At 45.7% G+C, this 22,271-nt stretch overlaps 1 protein-coding gene across 2 annotated transcripts in view; it reads left to right on the forward strand.

Moving 5' to 3' along the window:
• The window catches only part of TMEM132B (transmembrane protein 132B), a 343,041-nt gene that overhangs the window by 292,151 nt on the left and 28,619 nt on the right, over positions 1–22,271 (forward strand). For both annotated transcript variants that reach the window (XM_032876500.1, XM_032876501.1), the window contains exon 5: positions 14,010–14,153. In XM_032876500.1, the coding sequence (XP_032732391.1) occupies positions 14,010–14,153 (144 nt within the window). The remainder of the gene's footprint in view (positions 1–14,009; positions 14,154–22,271) is intronic.

Consider the following 22,271-nt stretch of genomic DNA (forward strand, 5'->3'; position numbering starts at 1 on the left):
TACACACAATTCCATCATCGGTAGCATTTCTGGGTCTGTTTCTAGTGCTTGGTTTTTCTCCTGGTTACCCTGTGAATTGGCTCCTGTCCTTCGTGAATTTTACCTTGTTGAGCACCAGGTTTGGCTGTGTTCTTCTAATCGGTGTTGACTTTGTTCTGGCTTGCAGATCAGTGTGATTCTTTTGAGGTGGACCTTAAGGTTCTTCACGATGGGTCCATAGCAGCCTTTACTGGGGCTAATTTAGCTCCACTATTCGGGCATGACCCTCTGAGCATTCTGTCCAGCGTCCTCCATCTTGCAACGTTTCTCCAGTCTGGCTGATGGGAACAGACTGTGTCCAGCCTTGTGTGCATTCCAGAATCATTCATCCTTACTGCTTCTGGAGATCCTCTCCTTGGCCTTGCACACACGGCTGAGTACTAAGCCAGAGACCCCAGAGGCCCCTCCACAGAAGTTAGGATACATTCCTCACACAGCACTCCTTTCCCTCAGACAAACTACCTCCAAATTCTAGCTGCCTTCCCCGACCTGAACCCTGACTTCTGTAGTCTGATCTCAACAAGATTATTTGAATTTACTCTTCTTACAGTAACTAGGGGACTTACCTTCATGTTTCCTTATTTCTACCGGTTTTCGTAGTGTCTGAGAACAATTGTTTCATGTATTCTGTCTGATTTTTCCAGTTACAGCAGGTGGGACATTTCTGCGTCATGACTGGAAGCAGAAGTCCGAGCATTAATTTTTGGTGGGTGAGGCTGATCAAAAGGAAGTAAATAAGCTATGTAATTTCCAAATTGTGGTGATTTCTAGGACATAAACTAGAGTAATGTATAAAAACAGTATAGGAATGAGACTACTCAAAAAAGGCCCTCCCTCTGGGGATTAATGAAGGAATCTAGAAAGGGCTTAGCATTCTATCTGGCACAGTGTTCTATGATTTTCAAGTACCGATATTATATTCTTCTTAACAAGCAGAATGGCATGGTGGCTATGGGCACAGGCTCTGGACTAAGACTTTCTGCATTTTAGTTCTGGGTCCAGCATTCAATAATTAAATCTTGGGTGAGTTTTTGTGCCTCTCTTTTCTCATCTGTAGAATGGGAATGACTAGGGTTCCTCCTCATAGATGTATTATGAGAGTTCTATGAATGAAACACGGAAGTATAAAGAGTGCCCACATACCACAACTATGCCATAGCATCTTCTGGGTTTTGTTGTTTTTTTCCCCTTACGCCCCAAGTACGTGCTGAACAAATGATTTTGCTCTGCTGTGTTCCTGAGGGAGGCCCAGGGATGTGACTCTGCTGAGAATCCCTGGCAGGCGCACATTCAGGGCAGCTTTGCCAGGGTCCTGGTGTGTGGTGATGATGCTCTGACCCAGGCTACAAGAGGCAGGGCTGGACCGGGACAGGCGAGCCCCGTGGTGGACACGGAGCCACCCGTTGTACAGAGCAGAAAGCCCTGTGCTCGGACGTGAGGTCTGAGTGCTTCCTGTTCTCTCTGTTCCTGACTCTGCTCTCTTCCTGCCAGTCACTGTTGGCCTTGATTTCACCAGCTCCCTAGCTCCCTGTCTTTCTCTGCCGTCTCCCTCATTTGTCTCTTCCCCTCTGCCCCTTCCCGGTCTGCCTAGCTTGGTCTGTCTTTGTGTATCTCCCTGTCTGTCTGTCCCCCCTCTCTTTAGGACTGTACATTCTCTGTCTGTCTGTCTGTCTGTCTGCCTTTTTCTCTTTTGGACCAGAAGTTCTTCCTCCCTCCCATCCCCTCTCTACTCCTGTCCTTGTCCTCCCTCCCTCCCTCCTTCTCCATTGATCCTCACTTGGAAGGAGCCTGCCTGAGGGACTGAGAATCAGCTCAAAGCCGGCAGCCTGGGCTCTCCTGCGCAGTGCCATTACGGGGCACCAGCCGGTCCACAGTTGCTGTACGGGGGGTTGTTCAGGTTAGAATGGACTTCACCTGTGGCCTTGGGTTTCAGAGGTGCTAAGCTTAACCTCAGGAATGTTTCTTTCCAAGGTGCCATCAGATCTGGTTTAGCTTTTCATTGATGTCGTCTGCTTGCTGGTCCTCTGGCAACCGGAAGGTGTGTTCAACTTCAGGTTGGCTCACGCTGGATGGGAGGGTTCCTTCCCCCCAGGCAACAAAGAAGCACCGTGTACAGGTTATAGTTGTACCGGAGGAAGGAAATCAGAGAAAACACATGTAATTGTCACCCAGAGCTGGGAGACGGGAACACAGGACCTGCCCGAGCTGGTGGCAGCCACAGCGCCATGCTCTGCATGTGTCCCTTGACTGCATGGTGTCCGTGACGCTGTCTTCCTCTTCCCTGAGCTTTGGGAAAGCCCCACACCAGGACCACATGTGGCTTCTAGAAGGTTCCATTCCAGCCGCTCGTCCATTGTGGGAGGGTCTAGACCACAGTCCACAAAGCCCAGCAGCCTGCCTCTTCTGGTCCCCGACACGGGGGTGACAGCTTCTGAATGGGACTCTAACTCTGACCTCGTTTTGATCTCAGAAACCCTGACTTCTGATTTCTAAAGCTGCAAGACAGATGTAACCGTCACTCAGAGATAAACAAGGACGCCAGCTCCAACTGAAACAATGATTTTCAATCCCACTGTTGTGTATTATATAACTCTGAAATCAACCCAGTTCCCACCACGTGATAGTTATTTTGGGATTCTAATAATTTATTAGCCACAAAGCAGTAAGTGATTTCAAAATTCAGCTCTTTATGAGTCCCCAAATAACATGGAGAAAGTTATTTTGAACAGGATGGCACTCGGAAGGAGCTGATACAATGTGTCCCCGTGGAAGTGAGGTCCAGATGTCTCCTGGGTGGCTGCGTGGAGGGAAGAGACCAAAGCTGTGTGGAAGGACGTGGGACCGGCAGCCACACAGGGTGCCTGGCAAGCTCGCCCACACCCGTGACTAGGAGCAGCGAGGTGGTTAGGGCCACATAATGGACCGGGCTAGGGGTCACACGCAGTGAAGGTGGTTGCCCGGTGGGCCTCACAGCCATGTTTCTGTCCACCGCCCACACAGCAGGATACATGTGGCTGAGTCCTGACACCTCTCTGTGAAGCCTGCGGGTCCACAGGGCGTGGATCTGAGCCATTGACAGACAGGAGCCTGGAGGCTGTGTGGGGACAGAGACCACTGCCTCCTGCACAGCCTGGGGGGGGGGGCGTCGAGGTCTGAAGCGTCCCACGGTGATGGGAGGGCCAGACTGTAAACTAGAGAGCATCACCAACAACGCATGAGCTCAAGTTGAACAGACAGAGACAAAGAGAAAAAGATGCACACGTCTTTAAAAAGCTAGACAGAAACAGCAACACACGGCTTTGGGGCTACTCGGCTGTTTCTACTAAACCTTAAGTTTTGCATTTGTAAAATATCTTTTTACGAGGTGTTCAAATCAAAGCTTGTACAGTTCTGTCTTTTATCCTTACAGCTTTTGAGTCAGGCAAAAAATGGGAGTGTTGGCTTTGTTCTGCAGGTGAGGAGCTGAGAGGAGAAGTAGCAGGGCGGCCGGGATGACGGGCTTTGGTGTCTGCGTGCTTTTGTTCACATCCCAGCTTGACTGCTTAGCACAAGTGCGATTGCGGCCAATTGAAGGACCCTTTCCAGCCCTGGTTTCCTCATTTGCACAATGAGGATGAAAATAACAATCCTTCAGTAGGGATGTTTGAGGATGGAGTGAGATATTAATAAGACCGGTTAATTTTTATTGAGTACTTAGGATGTAGCAAGCTGTTCTTCAGTGATGTTCACTTTTAGATGTCAACACCTATAATACTGCATTTATTATAAATATGCATCATTATTAACCAATAATGCACATATGTCACTTAGCACGGTGTCCGGCACTTACCCAAGTGTTTAAGGAAAGTTCCTTTTCATAAACAATGGTCATTAGGCACTAGCCATGTCCTATATCTTTATGCACTTATTCACTGCTTTGGTCTTTCATATTATTTAAAAATTTCCCGGGATTCTGAATAAATGCATTTCCCAAACGCCTTCAGCGACATTCCCCGGATGGCAACATCCTCTCTCTCTACACGAACATGCCTTATTGCTGTTTTTAGGAAACGTTTGAGTCCCACCGTGATGATCTGTTACCTCCGGATGCTTCACCGTGAATTTCTCTGACACTGTTGCACAGGTTGAGGGAGATAATCAGAATCAGGAGGTTAATAACTGATACAGAGAATTACCTCGGCCCCAGACCTTACTCAGATTTCTTCGAGCGTCCCACTTGCACTCATTATAGCAAAAGAAACATACCTGTTTTTCTGTTGGAGGAGCCGGTCTGGGACCACCTGTACATTTGTTATGTCTGCCTGTCCTCTTCCGTCTGGGCATTTCTCAATCTGCCAGATTCCCACTCTCAAGCCTTTGAAATGCACAGGGTAGTTGTCTCATAAAACCTGCCCCCAAATATGACTTTGGTATTTCCTTATTGTCAGATGCACTGTTTTGGGACACCCTTCAGAAGCGATGTTACGTCCTTTTCTCAGGACTTCTATTTATCCCGCTAAACGATGATCATGTAGATGACGCGATATATGCTGGATTTTGGTGCCATTTAGTTCCTGCTTTTCTCTCTGAAGTTTGTAGATCTCATGCATAGGGACAGGTTGGCCCTATCTGAGTATCCTGTTTCTGATCGTACTTTTAATTACTGGTAGCGTTCATGCTGACTCCTGCCTGAAGCAGTTACAGTAATAAATGGTGGTTGCCAGATGGTGGTATTTCAATGTCATCATTAGCTTTTTCATTTGTTAGTTGGAATTCTACCCTATGGATGATGTTTCCTTTCTCCCCTGTTTGTTTGTTTATATCAGTATGGACTCAGAAGCTTATAGGATATCATATACGTCATAAAATATTTTACATTATTATAATTGGCTCTTACAGTTATTTATAGTGCTGTAAGACTGTCCCAGCTTGGCCAGTGGGAGCTCCTTCAACAGTCTCCTGGGTCCTTTTGACATTTGTTCCAACACTCTGTTCCCTTCTGGCTCTATGATATATTTTGGGCTCATTATCTTGTGCTTTCTGTCCTTTGGCCCTAGAATCAGCCATTTCTCTAAGGAGCTCTGTTTCCCTTTCTTGGGGAAGATACTTAGAGCTAAAATCTGGGTCTAGGTGTGCTGATTGCTAAGGTGTAATTGCATCGGAGGCCTCTGAGCAAAGAAAACGAGGGAGAATGATCTAAATCCATACTGATATTTGCACACCCATAAACACACACACATACACTCTCGTCCCCTGTGAGTTGATGACTGTACCCCCACTTCCAATTCATGACCAGAATTCACATTTACCCTTTCTTTTTTCCATTAAAAAATTTTATTTATTTGTTTTTAGAGAAAGAGAGAGAGAGCATGAGTGGGAGGTGCAGAGGGGGATATAGAGAGAGAATCCCAAGCAGACTTTGCACTAAGTGTGGAGTCCGACCTGGGGCTCCACGCAGGGCTCCATCTCACCACCCCAGAATCACGACCCAAGCCAAAACCAAGAGTCAGACACCTAACTGGCCGTGCCACCTGGTTGCCCCTCTTTTTTCCATTTCAGATTCAGTTCTCTAGCAGTGAGAAAATTGGCCTTTATTATTACCAGCATATCTTGTTTGCTCAGTCCTCGAATGCCCTAAGGTGGTTTTGGAATTGCTAACCCTTACTGTTGTGGAAAACACACCTAACTAGAACTCAGTATGTGTTTACACATATTTTAATCTTTGGCCCGAGAGCATACAGTCAAGCGAGTATGCTGAAAGTTATATGCAACTCCTAGATTTTCATAGCTTGAAACTTCTCACACTGCAGATCCAAGACACTTCAGCTGGAGGCTTTGCACTGCTTTATCCTTTCTCTGGAACTAGGCTGACAGAGAAACAACCCAGTGTCCACCAACTAATGAAGGAATAAATGACATGTGGGTCTGTGCATACAATGGAATATTACTCGGCTGTTAACAGGAATGAAGTGCTGACACAGGCTACCAGTAGCCTTGAAAACTTCATGCTTTGTGAAAGAAGCCAGACACAAAAGGACATGTATGATACGATTCCATTTATATGAAATGTGAGGAGAAGCCAATGTGGAGGTGAAAGCAGGTGGGTGGTTGTGAAGGGCTTGGAGGGTACGGAGAGGGTGAGGAGCAACTAGCACATGCACATGGTGTAAAATATTACGCGGCAGGTCAAACAATGAATTGGATCCATATATTGGTTAATAATAGTGTGGCATGCTTCCGTTTCCTTACCTGTAAAATTAGAATCTTTTCAAAGGATTTAAAAGGATGGCAGATAGGGGTGCCTGGGTGGCTCAGTCAGTGAAGCATCTGACTCTTGGTTTGGGCTCAGGTCATGATCTCAGGGTCATGAGTTTGATTCCTGCATCAGGCTCTGCTCTCAGCATGGAGTCTGCTGGAGAGTCTCTCCCTCCCCCTCTACCCCTCCACCCATTGTGAGTTTGCATTTGCTCTCTCTCTCCTTCTCTCAAATAAGTAAATAAATAAATAAATAAAATCTTAAAAAAAAAAAAAGATGACCAACAAACAAGACATGCCCACAAGCTCTCTTTTAGAGCACTTTGTTTGGCTGGATTTCACTGTCCACTTGAACATAGGTATGGGCCATGAAACTTGTGTGGAATGATGAGCTCAGGTCCAGTCAGAAGTTCTAAGAACACAAAACCCCATGATCTCCCTTTTTCTGCCACAGTGACAGTGGCTACTCTCAACCTGAGCCCAGAATAAGGATCATGCCATGAAAAAAGTCATGAAGATTTACACTCATGTATTAGTCTAAGAGTTTCATAGCTCTTACATTTGTGTTTTTTATCTATTTTTAGTTTATTTTTGTACACGGTGTGAGGTAGGGGTCTAGCTTTTTTTCCCCCCATGTTGATATTTGGTTATTCTAGCATCTTCTGTTGAAAAGACCATTCTTTGAAATCTTTGAATTGTCTTGGCAATCTTGCCAAAAATCAGTGGCTGGAAATGGAAAATGTGAAGCTGTATTTCTGGAAAATCAATTATGTTCAGAAAAGGGTCAGTCCTCCAGCTTTGTTCTTTCCAAAGATCATTTTGAGTACTGGAGTCCCTTCATTTCCATATGGATTTTGAAATCAATTTGTCAATTTCTGTAAAAAAGCAGCTGGAAGTTTCATGGTGATTGCATCATCTACATAAATCACTTTGAGGAATATTATCAACTTAACATGATTAACTATTTCAATCTATGCAGGCAAGATGTTTTTACATTCATTTAGGTTTCCTTTCTTCTTTTCAATGATATTTCAAAGTGTTCAGTGTACATTCTTATACTTTGGTTAAATTTATTTTAAGTGATTTGTTATTGTTGGTGCTACTCTACACAATAACTTACTTTTGCTTTAATTTCACTGATTTCCTCGTTTTATCTTCCTTCTACTATTCATTCCCACTCTATTCTTCACTTGTCCAATTCTGTCACAGATGCTATCCTAAACCAACAAAACACTGAGAAAGAATTTTTCCGAGAAACAATTTTAGTGGCTCTAATACACAAAGAACTCTAAGAAACTTGTTTAAAAAATACAAACAGGCAAATAGAAAAAGGAAAGAATAATTAGAAAAATAACATAATCAAGCAATTCATAGGAAAGCAGAGGTGAATAGACAATAAAAGTACAAAACAAATGTTCAACTTACTTTTGAGCTCAGAGAAATATTAAAGTAGCAACAAAATGCCATTTTTTTAACCTTTCAATACTGACAAAAATTAAACAGATTGATCCCATAAAATGGTGGCAAGAATATGGAACCACAGTCTCATGTGTTACTGATAGATGTGGGGAGACTGCTTCTACATTATTGGAAAACAATCCGGTTGTACTTATTAAAATGAAAAATGTACATGCCTTTTGAGGTTTTGTTCCTGTTTTAGGAGTTTATGCATTATGGTATGTTGACCACAAGTAGAGTTACCTCTCTCCTGGTCCGTCGCCATTACAACATCACAGACTCTATTCCTTTTCCTGTGCCTTTTATATCTTCATCCATTCTGTTCTTTATTTCTTTCTTCTTTCTGCTCGTTTTGGGTTTAGTGTGCTCTTCTTTTTCTAATTTCTTAAGGTGGAAGCCTAGGTTATTGGTCTGAGATTTTTTTTTTCTTTTTTACAATGCAGATTCAGAACCATACATTTATCTCTAAGTACTACTTTCTCTGGATCTCATAAGTTTTGGTATGTTATGTTTTTGTTTTCACTCATCCCAAGGCATTTTTCTAATTTCCCTTGTGATTTCTGCTTTGAACTGTTTATTGTTTAAAAGGAGGCTATTTAATTTCCACATGTTTGTGGATTTTCCACATTTGTCCTCTTTTCCTGTTTTTTTTTTTAAGATTTTATTTATTTATTTGACAGATAGAGATCACAAGTAGGCAGAGAGGCAGGCAGAGAGAGAGAGAGAGGAGGAGGCAGGTTCCCTGCTGAGCAGAGAGCCCGATGTGGGGCTCGATCCCAGGACACTGGGACCATGACCTGAGCTGAAGGCAGAGGCTTTAACCCACTGAGCCACCCAGGCGCCCCATCTTTTCCTGTTCTACTTCTACTCTGTTCCTATGGGAGAACACACTAGTGAATTTTCCATTTGCATTTTTGTGCTTTTCAACTCCAGGATTTCCATTTGGTTCTTTTGTTCATAAGTATTCATAATTTGTATTTCTTTATTGGCATTCACTCATTGGTGAGGCACGTTTTTCATACTTTCCTTTGGTTCTTTAAATTTTTTTTTTTTTTTTTTAGTTCTTTGAATTATTCACGATAGATTTAAAACATTTGCATCTTTGTCTAGTAAGTCCAACATCTGGGCTTCCTCAAGGACAGTTCTTCTAGATTGCTTTTTGTCCTGTGACTGGGCCATACTTTTTTGTTTGTTTGCATGTTTCCTAATTTTGTTGTTGTTGTTGTTGTTGAAAAGTGAAAAATTTAAATAAGATAATGTAGCAACTCTGCAATTAGGTAAACTCTTTTTCCCTGGGTTTATGTTTACTGTTGTTTCTTATAGTAGTTTGATTAGTGACTTTCATGAACAACTCTGTTAAGTCTCTATTCTTTGTTGTGTGTGGTTGCTGAAGTCTTTGTTTGGCCCATGTGGTAGTCAGCCAATTTGTGGGCAGAGATTTTCCTAGACACTTGAAATCAGTAAGTGTCCCAGTGTTTACCAAGAGCCTCTTTGTGTGTGTTGGGACATAGTTTCAATACTAGCCAGGCATTTGACAGCTCCACCTCAGCTTTCACTTCCTGATTTCATAGAACCTCAAAATCATCAAAAGGTGAGAACTTAGAGCCTTCTCAGGTCTTTTTTGAGTATGGACACAGTCCTGGGCATGCACACCACTCTAAGTTAAGCATGGTCTTGTAGAATCCCCAGGTATTAGCTTTTTAAAACACCTCTGCACATCTCAATCATCATCTTTTCCTTTTAAGGTTTTGGGTTGGTCCATTTTTTTGCACCAAACTTTATTCACCACCCGCAGCATCTATGAAGTTAAACAATGGTCTATAATTGCTTTTAACAAATACCTCTGGGGAAAAAGCTTTTCACACTGGTAAACTCAGACTCAAGTCAAATACTGACAGCCTTGCAAGTGGGATCTTCCAGGGGCCTATCAGACAAGTCAAATAATGACAATTCTTTGGGAATTAGAGTCTGAAAGGTCTCCAGCCCTGATCTGCTCTCTCCAGTGGCTTTTGTACTGCAAATCCAGTGGTTTTGACTGTGAATGTGGACTATATTTTTTTAAAGCTACTGTAGAGCTGAAAAGTAGGGGATGGGAATAAATCAAGTTAAAACGTCACAAAGTTCTCCTTTTTTAACCAAGATTCAGCCATTTTTCTTGAATAAATGCTCTCCTGGTTGCATAAGCCTTTGTTTTCTTTCCAGAGTTCTTAAAAAAAAAAAAAAAAGATTTTGAGGTTTTTTTTCCCCCAGTTTTCTCATTGCTTTTATGGAGAGAATTTTCAAATTTACTTACTCTGCCATTTTCACTGATGCTGCTCTAGTGTGCAACATTAATGGAAACTCATCTTCATGAAGGAGCATAAATACGCTTTCAAGAGATAAAACCTAGAGCTTGCACAAATAGGATCAGAATAAAAGACTTGTATTTTGATAGATGGTGAATTTCTAGCAGTCTGTGGCACCAGGGGATGATATAAATGTAATATTTAACAAGATAAATTGCTTTCTCATTGTGTCAGAGGCAGGTAGGATTGCCTTTGGGATTGGGGGGAAGGCCGTTGATGGACACTGGAAAACATGGTTGCAAAAATCTAGCCATGTAGTCAAAAACTAAAGGAGGAAACATGGCTGCAGGGGTATTTGAGATAAAATCACAAGCTTGGATGAGTTGTGATTGGTTGTTATGAGAAATAAAGTCACCTCCCTTGAAACCCAGATTGATAAAATTATTGCGGTGTCTTCCTTAAAGGCTGTGATCTTCTACATGGTAAAGATTGCTGTTCATTTTAGAGCATAGCATGTTGCCTATTTACACGTGTATTTGTGAAGACTTTCAGTTGTGAGTTGGCTTACAATTAAAATTGGCTTAAGTAAAACAGTTTATTTTATATATCAAAATTTCCAAAGATAGCAGACAGAGACATAGCTGGTTTCAGAAACTCAGAAATCTTTCCCAAGAATCTGTCTTCTCCTACTCTTGTCTTTGATTTCCTTTGTTTGCATTTCACTTGAATCAGTCTGCCAAGACATGATACTGGCATATGTCATTGGGCCACATTTGGGTCATGTGCTCATCTGTGAAGCCTGACTTGGTAGTCTCAGATCAGCACCATCCAAGCCACATTAATTGGTAACAAAGTAGGAATATACCCAAAGGAAAATAAAATGTCATCATTACAAACAGAAGGTTGGATGGACATTCAGCATCCATGAATGCTTATCAGGCAGAATTAATGCCTGCCCATTACACACACAGCAAACACACATATTGATTTCTTCAGTTGCATTATGAATAAAATTTAGTCATTTGTTCTGGAATCATGATGTAGTCTCTGTTCTTTGTACACGCTGTAATCACACCCAGACCCACATCACTATCCAACCTTTGGTGAGTTCTCATCTCAACTTCTGCAGTGCTTCCTGCTTCCTGTCCTTGCTGTATCCCTTAAATATAAAGGTACATATAGTTCATGTCCCTGGTGGGAATGGGATACTTAGGAACATGGACTAGAATTACATGCTTTTGGACTCAACTCCTTGAGACTCCATACAGAGGAGAGGACATATGTAAAAAAATCTCAACTTATTTTTTCATCTTACTTAGATTGGGTTGGCATTGTTTACAACTGTTCATTACAAAGTTGATTTTTTTATTGACAAGCAGCTATTATTTTTCAGGTTTACATATCAATGAATAATAAATCTATAAATTGGGAGTAATACTAGGAATTATCTTGGAAGGGTTGTTGAGTAAATTGAGTGAGCAATTAATTACATGTGAAGTACTTAGAATACTGCCTATCATCATCATCATTATCACTCATTGACTCCATCTCTTACCCATCTTCAGGCTTAAGGTGGATAATGAGGGACTGGTTTAGAAAATCAAATGTGGGACCCACTTAATGCTTGAGCTGAGATTAGGTGCTCCAAGAATGAAAAGAGCACTTGGAATAATTGTCCATTGGGTTGATTCTGGTGGAGCTCACTGTCAAATGTTTGGGGGATCTCACTGCTGAGCCCCATCACCCAGTTTCCCACCGGCTTCTCCAATTGGCTTTCTCTTTGGACAAGAATGGAAGGAGCAACTTCCAGATTCCCTTTGTGAACCTACCTAGTAGTTCTTTAATCACTCTTAGAGCCAATCTCTCATAGTATCTATGGCAATACCCATATTTACTGAGCTCTTCTTCCTCATTATATGGGAATTCTGTTCTAAGCTTTGTACACAGATAGTTTCATTAAATCTTCATGAGGTCACCACACAGCACGTAGTTTTATTATGTCCCCATATTCCAGATCAGGGTACTCAGGCACAGGGAGAAGTAAGTAACTTGTGGTGGACCTGGTGATGGACTGTTCTAAGCTTTGTACACAGATAGTTTCATTAAATCTTCATGAGGTCACCACGTGAGGTCTTCATGAGGTCAGCACGTAGTTTTATTACGTCCCCATATTCCAGAACAGGGAACTCAGGCGCAGGGAGAAGTAAGTAACTTGTGGTGGACCTGGTGATGGATGCTAAAAAGACATTTACACACCCCTACGTCCTGCCTACAGACACCTGCTCTCCCAGGCTTTTCTGCAGGTGCCTGGCCATATGACAAGCTTTGGACTTCCTGATGAAAAGGGGCAGATGCAGCTGGTGTGATGGGCACCATCTTGCTCCCTTGAGGGACTGGCCAAGAGAACTGCAGAAAAGCAGCCCTGACCTCATGGAGTCACTGAAACAGAGGTTGAGCCAGTTTCAGACCCAGGTAGTCCAGTTCCAGAACCCGTGCCTGTGACCTCTCTTCTGCACTGCTTCTCACACACCAGATCCCGTCCCTGCTTCTGCAGAGGCAAGGCAGGTCAGAGCAAAGGTGGCTGAGACCCTTGGGGAGTTTACAGTCTAATGAGTCGTTAGAGATGGAAACGTGAACATGACAGAAACATAAGGGGAGCATTAGTGGTTCTTCCCATGCAGGGCAGACTAGACGGTGCTCATTCACACCATGGAGGGCAGAAAAGCCCCATTCCTCTGAAGGAAGTGGGCCCGGAGGCTGAGATAGGAGGGCGGCGGGAGCAGAGGCTGGTGTGGTGGAGGGCTCTGCGTGGGGAAGAGTGGGAGGCATGCTTAGAGTGCCCTGTGGTGGGAGAGAAGAGAAGTCCGTGAGGCTCCCCATGGTGAGGGACGGTGAGAAGGGCGCAAGAGCGGGAGTGTGGGTCAGATCACCTCTGCAGGGGAGTGTGGACTCTACCTTAAGAACAAAGAGAGCACACTTCCAAAGAGTTTCAATCTAGGGGAGAAATTATCTGAATCCTGTCGAGATAAAAAAGATCCTCTTCAACTGTCGTGGGGATCGTGGACATGGGAGATGGTTTGGGGGCCGTTGTGGCTGTCCCCATGAAGACAGTCTCTGTGGGGGGTGGTCATGGACATGGCAAGAAGGTGAGAAGCAGGACATAAATCGCAAAAGTGGACCCGACAGGACCCCGGAAATCAGCAGAGGAAGTGAGAAAAGATCATGAAGCCGGCGCTCACAGACTGCTGGGCCTGGGGGAGAGGAAGGGTGGTGGCCGTGGGCTCCGGAGGGCAGAGGTGGACATTGTAGGACTAGTTCTCTTCTGTTTACCTGTGCTGTTGTTCGTCCTCTTCTTTTAAAAACTATTTATTTATTTATTTATTTGAGAGAGCAAGTGAGCGGGGGTGGAGGTTGGGTGCAGGGAGTGGAGGAAAGGGACAAGCCGACTCTGTGCTGAGTGTGGAACCCATGTAGGGCTCAATCCATGACCTTGAGATCATGACCTGAGCTGAAATCCGGAATTGGAAGCGTATCCGACCAAGCCACCCAGGTGCCCCGTTATGTGTCTTTCTCATTGGAAGCGACACGCGGTCATGTTCACTGTGTTAATAAGCTCTGAGCGTAGGCAGTCACTTACCAAGGGAGCCTTGAGTCGAGATTTGGCGAATGTTGGAAGGCACCCTGGCCGGCGTGTGAGCCCTGCTGCAGGCTGTGGGGTGCGGGGGTGGTGGGAAGGGTCCTAGAGGGACATGACAAGGCCCCTGCCCCTGGGGGTGGAGAAGGAGGTCTAGCGGTCAGGCTTCCTAGGGTCGGTCTGGGAGGGAATGCTCCTGACTCCGGAATTTCCGTGTTTTGAGGCCTGGGGAGTTGGTCTTCACAGACGGAGTTTTAGTGGCAGGGCGTGAGCTAAAGTGGAATTCATCTGGCTGGCAGGCCCCTGCCTGCTCGTGGGCTTCCCTGTGTGTGACCTGCATCCTCTCCTCTCCTGTGCAGGACACGGAGGTGCTGAACACGGCCGTCCTCACCGGGAAGGCTGTCTCGGTTCCCGTCAAGGTCGTGGGCATTCAGGAGGACGGCTCCGTGGTGGATGTGTTGGAGGCTGTGGAGTGCAGGTCTGCGGATGAAGACGTCGTGAAGGTACAAGGGGTCTTGCCACGGGCCTGCCAGGGATCCAGTCCTCTGGGGGCCCATCCTTCTGTCCCAGGGTCTCTTGGGCCTGGAGCCAGGGTGACCATTCTGAGGAGAGGGGGACTCACCCCTCTGGAGGTGCCTGTTTCCCTCCCCAGAGTGGGGACCCCTGGCGTCTTAACAGAAATAATTTTCTTTCCCTCCTTTTGGTTATAGGACAATATCTCCCTAATTTTAGCAATCGTATGTCATCTCAATGTCTGCCAACGTTCTGTGTAAATAATATTATTTACCCAACAGATTTTCTTTCCTTCTGAAGGGAAGGAAAAATTCTTCCTCTACCCTTCATGTTCTTCCAGCTGGACTAAGAGTTAAATTGACACGCGACTGATTAACAGGAGAAAAACCCCAAAGTTTTTTGTAGTGTGCACAGAGGCACAGTAAAAAATTGAGACCTGAAGACATGACCATGGCAGGCAGTTTCTGTACTTTTAGACAAGGAGACAATGAATCTGGGAGGACTTGATAAGACAATGAAAACTTCACTTTTGGGTCTCCAGTTAGTAAGGAATTCTACCAGATGGGTGTTCTGACCAGCTCATCTGAGGCACACACCCAGTAAGGAATTCTAGAAAGAATGTGGGCTGGGGTAGTAAAGTAGTAAAAAGTAACAAGGGATGTTTGTACGCTTTTCTTGTCCTTCTTACCACTTTCTCTAAATTTCCAAGCTCAGTGATGAGGATGTCTCTTTACTTCCTGGTACCGGGAAAGGCATCTTTCACATGGGAAATTTCGGGTTGCAGATGGGAGGGGCCGAGTGTCCTTGCACAGGTTGTCTCTTAAATCTTTTATTTAAAATAACCCATATGCCCCTGTACCCCATTATAAAGACATTACAGCCCATGGTCTCAATGTGCTAATTTTTTGTTAATATAAATAATTAAAATAGATTGGCCGTTAAAATAAAAATTCCTCCATGTGCCTCCTAACTTAATTTGAGTACCAGTGGGATTCAGCTCTTGGTTTGGGTAATCTGGCTATGGGGTGTTTCCTCTGGGTTCTTCATTTTAATTACGTGTATTTAGGACTCCAAATTCAGCCAGGAATCAGCCCATGGATTATTTCATGTTCTTTGCAGGGGTCTGTGTGAACTTCCTAATTTAGAGTTTCTCCCTGTTTTTTCTTGGCACACTGGTTGGACATTTCCTTTTGCAACAGACCCTCATGGAGAAAGGACTTGAAGCTTCAGAGCTGTCCTTTCTCTCTCAGGTTGCTAAGGGAGCCCCCCAGGCCCATCCATTCATTCTAGAAGAATAAGGCAGTAGGTTCTGTCTCCCCTCACAAGCCGCAGTTTCCTGTTTAGAGGGGGAATGAAACTGGTCCCAGGCTAAAGAACTTGGTGGTAGACAGAAAAGCCTCTACGGTTCTCCTTGTGGTGGAAAAGATTTGGGAGGGGCTGATTTCTTCTTGTGGTGACCCTACAGGAGGCCGCGCCTTAAGCCAGAGAGATGGTTTTGATAAAGAAGAATTGATGTGTCTGTGAGGCCTAATTAAAAAAAAAAAGTTAATCCTTAGGAAACCCAAGTTTGGCACAGCCTGCTTCCTGGGCTTGGAATGCTGGAGACAGAAGGGGGATTGGCTTCAAAGCATACACAAGCCTTGCCTCGGGGCTCCTGGCGGGCCTTGTACTCTGTGGGCAGGTTGGATTAAACAAATCTAAAGCCTGCTGTATTCAGAGTTTAGGAAGATCTGAGCCAAGTCATAGAAGCTCCTCCTCACGGAAGGAGAAATACTGATGGTGCATCATCCTTGATTGCCTTTGACACTGCACATTATTTACTGTCCCCATGTCACCCCAGAGGGAGATACCGGGGTGGCATATGGAGATGGCATCCAGAGGATGGCGGCCAGCCCAAGTGTCCTACGTCCACAGCCCCCTACACCTGTGCTCCCTCCTGAGAGCCTTGGGGAGCCTCCTAGGGCAGAGAGCTCTGTCTTCCAGTACTGCCTTAGACTTGCTCATTTCCCCTGCACAGAAGTAAACTAGAAACAGTCTCTGCCCAGCCTGATAGATATTTTGCTTTGGGAAACAATAGTTTTGGTGTCTTTTTGTTTCTGTTTTTGTTTTTTATTTAATGGTCACTTTTGTGGCCTCACAAAGATGGAGCTTTCTTTGAGCAAACTAGGACCTGATCTTCAGATTAACAAACCGGAGTGAGCAGACCATCAAGCTTGGAGCTGCTTCTCAGACTTTTCTAAGGGAGCCCAGGCTCTCTTGTGAACCCTGGGGCCCAAGTCCATTGGGTCTGTGTTAATTAATTGGCTGTGGTGCATTTGTCCTGGGTTTAGTGTCAATATTTGTAGTAAATGTCGCCTCTACTCTGAGACAAACAGAGTTTGTCTCTGTTGAGCCTCTGTTGACCCTCAGAGTTGAGCCCTGGCCTCGGCATCTTCCCAGGGCCATTCCCAACCTGGGGGGGCATTTGTTAGCACCCCATAGGGAGACCACCCCCTTAACCTGCACAGTTGTCATTCCATCACTCCTTCATGGTTGCAGAGAACACTGTGTGCTCCCCGGGGAGAATCTTGCAGGGTTCCACAAAGATCTTTGTGCCCTGGAAGTTCTGTGCATTGGGACTGTGATTTAAGTTAGGGAATAAGTATGAGGAAGCAGGAAGTAGGAGGATGAAAGTAGGAAGTTGGAAGTAGGAAGTAGGAAGATAAGTAGGAAGATGTAAATTGTCAATGGATTGGCTTCTTTAATTTGGGATTGAATGACTTGGGAGGGGGTACAGAATCTGAGGACATAGATGATTTCAAAAGGCTGGAAGCTTGGCCTAATCTGGCAAGACTGGGAAGGATAAATTTTAAGTTTTAACTTCTATGTAAAAAAACACACACAGTAAAGGATGCATCTTAATCGTTTTGTGTGTGTGTGTGTGTGTCTATCATTTAATTTTTTGCCATCCTGTAAAAATTGTCAAATTCACATAGAAATCTGGGTTTCCAGCTTCTTATGAAAATCACAAGGTCAGGTTGCTTCCGGGGACCCTCACAGGGAGCTGCCTGGAGGACAGCTCTGTGCATAATGCCTGGGACCCCGAATCACCACAGTCCCCACCACTCCCTCTTGCTCCCCCTCGGAGGCTTGTGGGGCATCTGTCCCTTCTCGTCTCACTGCTGCTGATGGTTTTCTGATAGTAGATTTCAGAGGAAAGCGAGGCATGACTTGTACCCTGGCTTCTGTTAAAAATCAGCAACAAATGCCAGCTCTCAGTCACCCTGACCGAGAGTTCTGTGTCTTTCTAGGCATGGGAGCAACCCTGGAAATTGGAGTGTCTTCTGCTCACGGGCGTCCGGGGGGCAGAAGTTCCTTGACATCAGTCACAGTGACGTGAGGTTCAGGACATATGAGGGTGCAGTCTGGTGATGAGAAGAAGAGTCCCAGGGGTGAGAGGAAGAGGGGGAGACAGGACAGCTCTCTGTAAGCCCTCCAGGGGCCATCGTTCAGGAGATAATAGATTCAGCTACTTAAATCCCCAGAGTGGAAATTAAAAGGGAGCTGCTCTAGCTCACTATAAAGAAAGAGAATGTGTATGTTTAGTGAATCCCTTTGGTTCAGATTTCCGAAGGTCAAAATCGGCTCAAACCCTGACTCCGTCTCCCTCTCTGTTGGACCTTGGACAAATCACTTCCCTTCTCTGAGCCCCATTTGTTGTCTGTGAAACAGGGATGATAATGACACAGTGTGGAACCTTCCATAAGGAAAGTCAGCATATACCCAGAGGTAGAAGTACCAGTAATCAAAGGAGTCCTTGAAAAATCCCTGAGAGGACACCGGGCTTCAAGAAGTTCAAAACACAGTTGATATTTTAAAAAAAAAAAAAAAAAACAAAAAAAAAAACAGATTGTCTCCTTGAGTTCGAGCTGTGGCCAGATCTCCTGGGACATCGTCAGGCAAGGCCAGTTTGGAAGGGGGAGCTCGGGGTATCACCGTAAGTTAGACTGAAACAGAGTTGGTGGTGGAATACGTGCCCGTCTTTTATCCTTCTCCCCTGCAGCTTCCGCTGGACGTGTCCTCCGATGCAGCCCCCAGTCATTGCAAGCCCATGTCATTGAATATTTGCTTGTCAAACCTACACGTGATGGAACCCCAAGATGGAGCTTTGGGGATGAGAAAACAAGCTTATATCTAAAGGAAGCCACATGGCACTGGATCTGTAACAGATCAATATAGCTTCGTATCTGTGTATTTTAACCCTGACATGATATGCTAGAGCTTCCCGGAGAGGACAGGCCAAGAGTGGTTACTGGGTCTTCGTCGGAACATCTCCAGTGATGTCCTGTTACCGGAAGCCTTCAAAGAAGGGGGCAGGGGGACATGGCATTAAAGACCTGGCTCCAGCACTATGACCCAAGCTGCTTCTGTTCTCCTGGGGGGAGTTCCTGTTCCACAAATACTTAACTGATGATGGACATGTGGGGGCAATGAATCAGGTGCTCTGGGAGCTGCAGAGGTGGAACAGTATGAATTCTGTTATTGGGAACTGACAGCTGAGCTAATGGGAATTCACAGTCAACACTGGTTGAGAACATAGTAGGTGACAGGTGCTATTTTAATGAGGATGTTAGAAATACGGGACCATCTTGTCTTCACAACAAGCCTTCAAGGTGGGTGATCCTACTATTGCCAAGTTTGTACACGAGGAGCAGGCACATAGACTGGTGAATAAGTCCCTGGGGCAGTGAATATGGGGACAGAGTTCCCAGGCAGTGGCCCCTGGTCATCTGGAAGGGTCACCCTCTGACCCCCCCGTGACCAGGAGCAGAGCCTCGTTCTGGGGCTTTCTGATCCAAAAGTCTGTGATGTTTGTCGAAGACTTTTGTTTTCTTCCTCATCACCTGGAAGGTGGTGTATTAGTTTCTACTTGCTGCTGTAACAAATTTCTGTGAACCTTGTAGCTTAAAACAAAGCATTTTGTTATCTTACCGTACAGGTCAGGAGTCTAAAGTGGGTCCTTGGGGCTGCATTCCTGTCTCCTTGCGTTTTCCAGCTTCTAGAGGCCCCTGCATTGCTGGCTGTGGATGCTCCACCATCTCCGGTCAGCACTGTAGCCTCTTTCTACCCTGCTCTCCCTCTCGCTCTTCCTCTCTCGCCTCTGGTTCTGTTATCCTGTTTCTGACTCTACCCTCCTGCCTCTCTTTACCGAGGACCCTGGTGATTACATTAGGCCCACCCAGATGACTCGGGTTAATCCTTTCATTTCAAATCCTTAAATGAATTAACTTTCCTGTGTGTGTGTGTTTTCTAGAGCAGCCATAATAAGTTTCCTCAAACTCAGTAGCTTAGAGCAACGTACATTTATTTTCTCCCAGATCTGGTGGCCAGAAGTCTGAAATCAAGGTATTGGCAGGAGTCCACTCCCTCCAGAAGCTCTAGGGGAGGATCCTTCCTGCCTCTTCCCAGCTTCTTGTGGCTCCCGTGTCCTTGGCCTTGTGGCTGTGTCCCTTCTCCGATCTCTGCCCTCCGTCTTCACTGGGTCTTGCCTTTGCATCTCCATATGGCCTTCTTCTCTTATAAGGGTGCTGGTCAGTGGAGTGAGGAGCCACCTTAACTCAGAATGATCTTATCTCGGAATCCTTCATTACATATTCAAACACCCATTGCCAGATAAGGTCATGTTCCCAGGTAGCAGGGGCTACTAGAACTTGGACAGAGCACTTCGGGGCCACAGGTGACCCCCCTACAAAGGTATCACTGTAAGGTACCACATTTCCAGGTGTTGGGGAGGAGGACATAGATATCTTGGGGGAGGGTCTTTATGCTGCCTCCTCCCCCATAACATATTTTCTTGTCTTTACTAAATTTCTTTAAAGGTCTTCAGAGGAAGGAAAAAAAATGCCGTTTCCATGTTGTAATTATGATTTAATCCCTGACTCTCTATCCGTCTGACTCAGTGATGGCCTCATGTTCTCATGTGTTGCTAATTGCACTGTTTGTCAGAGAAGTCCTGTTTCTAGAACCACAGCGGCCAGCCACACCTCAGTCAGCGGGGAAGGAGCTCATCCATGCCCGGAGAGAAATAAATGTAAGCTCATGCTGGTCTTGAAGATGGTGCCCTCCATCTTTTGGCTGCCATAATTAAGTTCCCAGCCTCCAGGTGTCGGCTGGACTTGTGATAATGAGATGCTAAAGGCCTCGTAAAAGGGCTTTAACATTTTAAAGCCTTCTCTACCCCAGGGAAGGATCTTGTTTCCAGAGTTGGTCTGAGAAGGGTAAGGGAAGGCCGTGGAAGTGCTGTAAAAAATGCAGAGTTTTCTGCTATTTGCTGAGCAATGTGTGGGGAGCTGGTCACCAAGAGAACCCGGTGTCCCCTGTGGAGGACACCAACTTTGATGGAGAAGCTCCTTTTCTGGGTTTGGCAGCACCTACCAAAGGCCATGTGAGCCCATTTTCCCTGAGGTGGTTGGATTTGTAGAGTGGATAAGCTGGAAGGTAGGTGTGCCCTGAACGTGGTCCTTTGGAGAAGCACTTTGGAGCTGGTGTCACTGGAGGGACTTAGACAGGCGTGGTAGGTAGTGGCTAGTTGGTCGGTTGTGGTGACATCCTGTACTCATGGGTTTTGTTTTGTCTTGTTTTCATTTGGTCTCAAGTCACAGAAACCCAAATCCACTGCCTTAAACCAACAAAGGGGCAGTGTATTGAGTTGTGCAACTAAAAGAGCAGGGGTGGCTTCAGGCAAAGTTGGATCCAGAGGCTCATCTGGACTTGGTCTCTCTCCTCAGATTCTGCCTTCCTCTCTGGAGTTCTGCACATCTTCTTCCTGTGCCCAACCCCCCTCCCCTGTCCCCTGCACCTCTGGACGTCCCGCTGTCCTCTTGTTTTTGCTCCGGCCCCCCCCCCACTCCATGCATCATCTCATTCCTGCCTTTGTGCACCCCACGGATCCTCCCCTCCGTGGGTCCCCGGGTAGGTACACGTATTAGGGACTCGTCACATAGCCCATCCTTGTGCACGGTGGTACGTCTGCCGCTTTAGGGCAGGGTCCATGTCCCCAGGGTCTATCCGAGTGGGCAGTCACAGCCACACAGGCTAACACACCCAGCGACACTGTGCCAGACTCCATTCTGCGTGTTTCAGACACAGCACAGCAATCCGCCCACACGGCCCCACGCAGTGAGCATGAGTATCACCGCGTCGTACGGCTCAGGAGTCATTGTGCTCAGTGTGTTTTGAGTAGGCATTAGTCCACTGCCTGTCCGAGTTCATCACACCAAAAAGTGGACAAGCCGTTCTTCTATTTCTTCGCTCCTTTTGTAGACAGACATTATAAAGACAGATGTTTCTGGAAACCCAGATGTTTGTGTAAGAGTTTTGACTTTTACATGGTGGCAAGTCCTTCAGTTGGAAGATCTCTGCAGAGCACATCTGGCCTGGGGCTGCCGGTCTGACCTTCCCACCCTGGGAAGCAGGACAGGAAAGGGAAGACTCTTGCGTCGCAGATGGGAGTGGGACGGGGGATGTAGTCAGGACCCCACAGGTGTCGATGAATTGGAGTTCACGAGGCTCTCTGCACTGACTTCTCACGAAAGGTCCTTGTCGGCGCTGGGCTATGACAGGCTTCCAAAAAGCTCTCAGTCTGATCCTAATTTTATGTAGAAAGAGACAGAGAGAAATCCGAAGGAGGCTTAAGGCCATTTCTTTCTCTTTCAGCAATGCCTGGCAAAAATTCCTACAGAGAACACTGCTATTCTATTTCTGGGCATGAATTTCCTTCCCTTTGCCCACCACCAGGAGCCAGGCAGCTAAGAATAAGTTGTCAGGCAGCTTGGCTGTTATTGCCCGATTTTGTCCTTCTCTATGCCCGAGATTAGGACTTTTATTGTTCCTTCCTAATTGGGGACGGGGCATGCATTTCCTGTTGACCGGGGGATGGGGGATGGGCAGGGCGGCCTTCCCAGCACTTTCTTCCCATCAGCACCCCTGTGATTTCAATATGAATCAGCTCTTTTGTTCTTTTCTGTCTCTGGCGTCTCCAATTAAGAGCTGCCATTCTGGAATTGTTTCTACGTAATGCAGAGAAATCTTGGAATGAACCAGAGGGGGCCACGAGCCTCCTGCCTCGC

This window comes from Lontra canadensis, unplaced genomic scaffold, assembly GCF_010015895.1.
Source record: "Lontra canadensis isolate GAN:19392208 unplaced genomic scaffold, GSC_riverotter_1.0 scaffold58, whole genome shotgun sequence".
NCBI classification, from domain to species: Eukaryota; Metazoa; Chordata; class Mammalia; order Carnivora; family Mustelidae; genus Lontra; species Lontra canadensis.